The 8,381-nt window shown below is 35.2% G+C and overlaps 1 protein-coding gene and 1 pseudogene across 1 annotated transcript; both read right to left on the minus strand.

Annotated features, from left to right (window-relative positions):
• Nucleotides 1-2,740: 2,740 nt before the first annotated feature.
• Nucleotides 2,741-3,745, minus strand: LOC104601321 (protein CHROMATIN REMODELING 5-like). Its single transcript, XM_010264610.2, has 3 exons — nucleotides 3,635-3,745; nucleotides 3,463-3,553; nucleotides 2,741-3,224 (listed from the first exon to the last, which is right to left on the minus strand). Exons 1-3 carry the CDS (start codon nucleotides 3,728-3,730, stop codon nucleotides 2,746-2,748), a joined length of 666 nt encoding a protein of 221 aa, XP_010262912.2. The 5' UTR covers nucleotides 3,731-3,745; the 3' UTR covers nucleotides 2,741-2,745.
• A 583-nt stretch (nucleotides 3,746-4,328) lies between these two features.
• LOC148802219 (tubby-like F-box protein 5) lies at nucleotides 4,329-7,634 on the minus strand (annotated as a pseudogene).
• Between the last annotated feature and the right edge of the window lie 747 nt (nucleotides 7,635-8,381).

Raw genomic sequence — 8,381 nt, forward strand, 5'->3', positions numbered from 1 at the left:
TGTATTTTTCTCTTACACCTCTTTAAAAAAGGCCTTAATTCTACATACAAAAAAAAAAAAAAAACTTTTATATGTAAAACCTCTTTGACCTAAAGAGGGATCACACCAACTGTTAGATTAAAATTAATCTAGCAGTTACAAAATAAGACACAATACCAACATAAATTTCAAGTTTTGCACACTCAAGAATCAGGATCTCCAAAATTGACTTAATACTAGCTCGGATAATTTAAAGGGTAAAACTTGTATTTAAAAAATAAATGCTTTGCATCATTTTTTCCCCAATGAAAACCTAATGGAAGGGAGGTGATTGTACATTTTTTCAAACTAGAGGGGAGGTTTTTATTATAATTAAAATATAGGAAAGGTTTGTATTATTGTTGAAAAATCCAGGGGAGGTTTTTATATTTTATCCTCAAAATTTTCATCCAATTTACAATGGAAAAGAAAAATGTGCTAATGATTCAACGATTTCAATGTGCCCATTCATCTCACTATAAGAGTGGGGAGCCCGGATTTCCTGCCCTCGAGAACCCTGCCCACGTTTATCTTAGCCACACATGGAGAAAATCTCATCCTCTGCATAGTATTATGCAGGGGGAGATGTTCCCAGTTCACGAGGGGTGGTGTATTGTGGGTAGGCGTGGGCAGGGTTCTCATGGGCAGGAGATCCGGGCTCAAGAGTGGGAGCCACCATACACAAAATAAAAGGGTCTTTTTTTTTATAAATATTGCCACCTCAAGAATTTTTTATGAGGTTGTACGGCTGAGAACTAAAAGGTGAGGGAATCTATCCCAATATATATGGGGTATTAATTGAACTGATCTGATCAATTTTTTAAATATTCAAACTAAAACCGAATCGATGCAATCGGTTAATCGCGGTTCGGTTTTTTAGTTTTTTTATGCAGTTAAAATAAATAAAAAAAACTAAAACCGTCGGTGGTTGTTGTCAATGTCGGACTAATTGGTGTCGGTGGTTGCTATCGATGCCAGACTAGTTGGTGTCGGTGTTGCCGCTTGTCGAAGACACAGAGTCTGAGAACTTGTCGGAGACGCAGAGAGCAGAGGTGAGAGAAAGAAAAGAGAGATACAAAGATCAGCCCTTGCTTGTCGGCAAGGCGGCGACAGCCGGTGTTGCCACTTGGTGTTGTCGTGCTGGTGGTTGGTGCGGGCCGTGCGGCCGTATAGAGTGGAGAATAAGAACAGTATAAGAAGAAGAAGAAGATTGGAAGAGAAGAGAAAACTGAGAGAGAGAAAATATTCAAAAAAGTCTACACTCGTAGTATGGGGAAAAGACAAGAAAAATAAAAAATTGATTATTGGCAGAACTTTCAATGAAATTTTCGATTTTCAATGAAAGTCTCTGCCGAACTTTAATGATGGCAGAACTTTCAATAACCGCCGGTTTTTTTAAATGGATAACTGAAATCAAACCAAAATTAGCGGTTTTTTAAGAATATCGAACCGAAACCAAACCAACCGGTTTGGTTAATCGATTTTTCAGTTTTTCTTGCTCACCCTTATCTAGGACAATACATTTAAAAAACCAATAAAAATTTATAAGAGAAGCAAAACATTTTAGTTTGGAAAGACTAGAAATATAGAATGCAAAACCTTACTATTTTTGTATTATTTTATATGTATTTACACTAAACATATTTATATTTATATTCTTTTCAAAATGAGCCCCTAAGATGTTTGGACACAAATAACGTGGGGGTGGATTTGAACCAAGTCAAGCCGAATGCTTGGCTATTTGAGATCAGCTCGTCAAAACAATATTAGGCTCGAGTTCGAGCTCAATTCAAGTTAAAAACTTGAGCTCAAATTCGACTCAACTTAAAAGCTCGTACATTCGAGCTCGACTATAAGCCAAGCTTCCTATAAAAAAATAAAAATTATACATATAAAAATTATTTTTTAATTTTACATACAAAAAATTAAGAATTATAAAAGTTATTTAGTATCATAAGTATAACAAATAAAAATATTATATATAATATTTATTACTACATATAAAAAATAAAAATATAATTTATTTATTATCATATATAAAAATAAAAATATTATTATACATATAATAAAAATTATATATATGTACATACGTACGTACGTATGTATGTATGTACATATGTATGTATGATTAAGTTTGATTATGCTAGCGAACCTAACAAGTCGAGTTTCATTGGGCTTGAGCTTAGCTCAATTAGGAAACGAGTATATATGTCAAACACGAGCTTAGCTCAATTAGTCACTACAAGAAAAATGAAAGTCTTAAAAACTGCCGCTGAATGTTTTACCAGCAGTCAGCAAACTGCCGCTAAAACAATTGTCGCTAAAAGTTTTAGCAGCAGTTTCCTGACTGCCGGTAAAACTTAAAAACTGCCGATAAAGATGCACCAACTGCCGCTAAAACTATTATATACATATTTTTTCACACCTGCCCAAATAACCTGAAATTTGCTTAAAATAACCTATAATTATTTTTAATTACTAAACAAGATTTTAATTTGCTTCAAATAACCGATTTTATATTCAATCATCCAAATTGAAATGAAATAAAAAAAATACAAATTCCATTAATTCATTCCATTAACAAAAAGAAATAACAAATGCAATGGCCACTGTTATATGCACCAGAAGACCATATAATTACAATAAATTTAAAAAAGAAAAAAGAATTACTTCTTCAGAAGTAAACTCTTTGGCACTTCATCACTGTATATGTAAGGTTTGGTAAGACTATTTGATATCTGATGGTCGACTTTGCCCAGCAGGGAAACGAGTCTGGTGTCTCTCACCAGTAAAGAATCTACTGTCTGTTGGGCCCCGCCCAAGAATTCCAGAAGCATTTGATTGATGTAACCGATTACCATTGCCGAGAGGTTGGTACGAGGACTGGACATTAACATCATTTCTTCTTCTCCGTTTCCAAGCTTCTGACTTTCCAGTATCCTGCTCTTTGTGAAATGCTTCTGAAGGTTGGTGCAATGTAAACTTCATGTACCCTCTAGGCTTATCATTACTGTGGCTGAACGAGGGGCACTGACTGGGATCACTATCTCTGTCCATGGGGCCAGAAACAGAACCATTGAGGTGGGAGGGCCCCACCCCTGCCACAGCATTCTGCTCCTGTTTAAGTTTAGAATAAATCTGATGCAGTCTCTCACCAGACAAATTATAAATGGAGGAAACATAATTCCACAATCGCATAGTCATCCCTGTAAACAAAAAGAATCTCCATTAAGTTGGTCTACTTGTTTGGATTTCAATAAGAAGGCCAAATAAAAAAAAGAACTAATGGTTGGAGCTGAGAGACCGGGAAAGCACACTTTAACTCGATCAACAATAATAATCAAACTACTATGATAAAGGTAAACATGCATGTATGTTTTATAAATCGTTTAGCACCAAAGTCAACTGTGAAAGAATGTAAGAGGATGAGAACTAATTACGTACTAGATTGCTTATATGACTCCTCATGTTCCTGTACAATTTCATCTATCTTTCTGCCAAGAAGTTGTAGATAATTCCGAATTTTGGAAAGCACCTGAACAGATAAAAAGTTATAATATCATGATAAAATGTGAAAACAGTAATACAATAAAATATGCAACTAACAAGAATTAACCTTTTCCTTGGGAAGATCTGCACTGGTATATTGCAACCTCTGAAGACATTTCAGTGTCTTTTGCTCATCAATCATGACATCTGCACACCACTCCATCCATTTTTCTTCATTGAATTGATACAGCTCAGTATCAGACATCTATCCCTACTCCTTGGCAATAAGTTCAACTTTTTGATCTTTCTGAGGTGTGTCATTGTTTGTACAGATGTTAGATTTGGGTGAACTTTATTTTCCTTTCACGTCCCTGAAGTGAGTTTTTGAAAATTTCAGAATATTGTCCCCTTCAGTTTTAGAACCCTTACGTTCTGCTTTAGCCTTTGAATTCTTTCCACCAACAGTTGCAAATTCCTGGTATAACAAGCAACTCAATAATCAGTACATGTGCCTACATGTCAATGTAGAAACTTCTAATATCAAGTAAAATTGGTATGATAGGATTTCCGCAAATTTAAAGAAATAAAATAATTTGATATGGATGGTAACTACAAACTCCTGAGGAAGTGTTACAGGTTAACTCCCACCCACCGACTGCAACCCACAAAACAAGAAATTATTGCTCAAATTGCCCTCTTAAAAACTAAATTCCTCACAACTAAGGTACTCGGATATGACAAGTGGCAGACACAAAAGGACTTCCATTTACATCCACCTTTCATGGAAGTACCATAGCAATGATCTATAACACGAATTGGGGTCATTCGTAGACTGGTTTAGTGTCAAAGCTGCTCAAGCATATAGCAAAGGATGGAAGGCAGAGAGTGGGTAACAATAATCCATAGTGAAGATGTCTTTGCCAATCTTTCCAAACTGTAGTATTACCTTTTCCTGCTCTGCTAATGAGACATTTTGGAAAGGATCCACCGATGCCACGAGCAGAAAATTCTTAACAGAGGCCACCGTCACACGCCCTCTGAAATTTAAACACCAACATTGCAGCTGTTATGGCCAGCAAGTTTATGTTACTCAGATTCAGTGAGGACACGGTTGTATATGGTATTGGATACAAATTTCATTTAAAGTTCAAGTATCTAATACGATGTGGCTCCCTTCTACAGACATCCAAGTATCATAGCAGCAAATGCAAATTTTGCTTCAGAGCTTTTTTCTTTTACTTACAAAATGAAGGTATCTGCAACTTAAGGAAAATTAAGAGTTGTTGTTTTGCAACCAATTTTAAGATCCAACTTAACCAGCAATTATTCTATCAAATCAGATTTGTTAGTTTCCACAGATCACGGAGATGGTATCAAGCTGAAATGCTAAATTCAAAATTGTAGTTTAACGGTGGTCAAAACAAGCTATTTATGATCAGGTTCTGTTGACCTCTAAATGATCTAGATTCTAATTTATATTTCAGAAATAATCATGTTTGATGTTAATAATAACTATTTTAGGGGCCTGATGAAGGCACATCTCCAATCAAAGGGCAAAAGAAAAATGTTTTTTTTTTTTTTTTCAATGGGTCTCAGAATGTCTTTGGGAGCTCAATTCAGTGTGTGCTGCACTGTGGCATTCATTGCTACCATTCATCAAAAACATAGAAGCAACAAAAGATCAAGTATTTAGGACAAAAACTTTCTAATTTCTTAGATAGAGAAAAAATGTTATATGAATGAATATTGGTTTTTGCTTTTATACCCAAATTTTCACCTCTAAGAGAATCAAATTATGCTGAATTCATATTTTTTTCACCCCAAACATATAAATTAGGGGTCTGAAAATAAAACAAATGTTGTATTGATATTTTCTTTTTCTAGTCTAACGAGCAAGGGGAAAATGGAACCGGACACCCAATTTGCACATGAGCAAGGCAAGCGTGGCTGCACTAAAGCTGTGGAAATAAGCACCCAAGCAATATTGAATTAATTACATTGAAATTTTTGTTGGATAAACAATTCAAAGTTTCAAACAATGACCAACAAAAGAAATATAATACGACAATAAAAATAATGTCTTAGAAAATGAAAAAATTTACAAAACAAAACATATACCAGAGCAAAGACCAAGATAGAGCCAATAAGTATAAGTTGATTTGTCCCTCCTTATAAAGCACTGAACGGGTGAATCATGGGGCCCGGGCTATTCAAAGTTGAAGCAATGACAACAAAAAAAAGGAAAATTAGTAGAGAAAATAGAGAGCAAAAGAATATTATCTGAAAAGAGAGAGAGAGAGAGAGAGAGGCATAAAAACTGCTTTAATGAGATAGGGAAGGTAACCTTTCTACATTTCTCAAGAGTCTTGACAATCTCTCTCCATGACCTACAAATAGACGCACAAACAACGACACTTCTCCTCGTAGGCCACGATGTCTCGCTATCCTCCACTCTCTGGATCACATCCATAAGTAACTCCAGAGGTAGGTTAGCCCACGGGCCCTATTCAATCGAATCCGTTTGGAACCATGACACATCAAGGCTAATATGCGATCTCCTGTGGCTGCCCACATCCTGAACAAAGCTTTGAACGACATTGTAACCAAATAGATTCTTCTTTCATTGATTATAAGATAATCAGACAAACAAAAAGGAGAAAATAGAGGATTAGTGAGGTTAATCTGGGACAAAGAAAACAACCTTGTTTAGTTCTGAAAAAAGGATAAACTAAACAGTTGGTGTTTTTTCGTTTTGACTTTCCTATAGTATACGGTGCAAATGTTTTTTACGTCTCAATCAAAATTTGATGGGCTCGAACTAAACGGAGAAATCTAACATCTCAGAAGAATCATTAAACCTATTACCATATTGAGAGCGAGGGAGAGCGAGAGAGGAATGAACAACTGTGAGAGAGAGAGAGAGAGAGAAAGAGGATGGGAGTGGCGTGAATATTTTCAGCGAGCGAGAGAGGGTGGGAGGAATATTTTAGCGGCAATTGTTTGGACTCTAGCAGCAGTTTTAATTGACTGCCGCTAAAAATCCATCTTTTCCAGCGGCAATCGCCAAATTTCCAGGTCGAAAACTGCCACTAGAACTCTATTTTCTTGTAGTGAGTAAACGAATCTATATATCGAGCTCGAGCTCAGCTCAATTAGTAAGTGAGTTTATATATTGGGCTCGAGCTTAGCTCGATTAGTAAATGAGTCTATATATCGAGCTTGAGTTCAACTTAATTAGTAAGCGAGTCTATATATTGGGCTCAAGTTTGACTTCAAACTTAGTTTAAACCAAGCCGAATCGAACTTTTTCACGAGTCGAGCTCAAATAACTCATGAAAAACTTGATTTGTGAAAAGCTCAATTCTTTTAGGGAGTATTGTATAATGTGAATTGTTTTTCTTGTTGCCAGTTTTAAAAACAAATCAAAACGATCTTGTTTGAAAACAGATTATTTCTTAAAACAAAAACACAAGAAACATGTTCTTGGTTATGTTCATGTTTTTTATTTTTGAAATTGAAACAAAAAACATGTTCTTGAATATGGTTTCAAAAATATGTTTTCATCTGATTATTCAACATTATGTTCTACAAATCATATAATTTCTATACTAAAAAATTTGATTTTTTTTAAAACCAATATTTTGTTAATTTCAAAATATGTATTATTTTTCAAAACAAAATCAATTTATTTTTTACGTTGAAAATGAAAACAGAATTCAAAAACATATTTTTCTTTTTTGCTGATGTAGGCATGTAGCGGTTCTAAAAATAAATAAAAACAAAAATACTCATATCGTAGAACGCTCCCTTATTGAATGAAAATTCCGACTGAAGGCTGAAGAAAAGTCGTATACTCATATTTGTTGAGAAAGGAATCTAGCATCAGACTAATTAGCTGGAAAGGGGCAAATAACTTTGGATTCAACGTCAACCTTTCCAACAGATTTTTTGGAATTGGGATTGAATATGGTGCTACGCCAAGGTTCCTGTATCTTTTTTTAAGGGAAAATGTATGATGTGAAAAACATATGATATGAAAATGGTTTTGACATAAATAATACCTTATTCGCTATCATGCTTATCATTCTAATTTCTTGGTCCATATCTTGAACCCCTTTTTCATACATAATTGTATCAAAAAAAAATCAAGAACCTTTATATGGGATTAGGATTTATTTTTTGTAGTGTGTAGGAGATGTTTTCGACGTGCAACCAAGAGAGACTGTTACGTCAGCGCACAGACTGTTAGGTCAGTGTGAGGCGTGCTCTATGAGGAGAAGATCCTCACTCCTTTATATAATCTAGTGCTACATATAAAGCAGTCTGCAGATGTCCCTTTATGAGACCACCTCCACTTAAAATCTATATAAACTTATAAAGCTACTATTGATACCACATGCAAAACACTACTTTATGAATCTTGATCTCCTCCCAATAAAAAACTATTTCTGTGTTGGGACTTGGGAATCTCAGTCTTGTGATGAATTGGAATCTACTCCTCACACTGACTTCATATGCATATCTCATCATGCATTGGGAACATTTCCTGTGAATAATAACCTATAAACATGGAAGATGTTCCTAATGCATGATGAGATATGCATATAAGATGTCCTGTGTGAGGAGCAGATCCAATCTCTCTTATGATGAGAAATTCAAATCTATCCCCATGAAATGAGCCCTAAAAATGTCCTACATGCACATCTCAGCATACATTCAAAACATCTCTCGTGAGAGATGTCAGATATGTGAACACTGTGACGAGATATCAGATATGTGAACAGTGATAATGTTGGAATGTGTTGGTAAACACTTTGCCCCAAGGCCCCCCTAACAAGGGAGGTTGGGCTCTGCTACAAACAAAACGTGAATAA

The sequence above is a fragment of the Nelumbo nucifera genome, chromosome 2 (genome assembly GCF_055504915.1).
Source record: "Nelumbo nucifera cultivar China Antique chromosome 2, China Antique-T2T, whole genome shotgun sequence".
In the NCBI taxonomy this organism is placed as follows: Eukaryota; Viridiplantae; Streptophyta; class Magnoliopsida; order Proteales; family Nelumbonaceae; genus Nelumbo; species Nelumbo nucifera.

Coding starts and splice junctions, on each gene's coding strand:
- LOC104601321 (XM_010264610.2), bottom strand. CDS start 3,730: ATGGAGTGGTGTGCAGATGTCATGATTGATGAGCAAAAGACACTGAAA. Junction 3,554..3,634: donor CAGATCTTCCCAAGGAAAAG/GTTAATTCTTGT, acceptor TTATCTGTTCAG/GTGCTTTCCAAAATTCGGAA. Junction 3,225..3,462: donor GGAGTCATATAAGCAATCTA/GTACGTAATTAG, acceptor TTTTGTTTACAG/GGATGACTATGCGATTGTGG.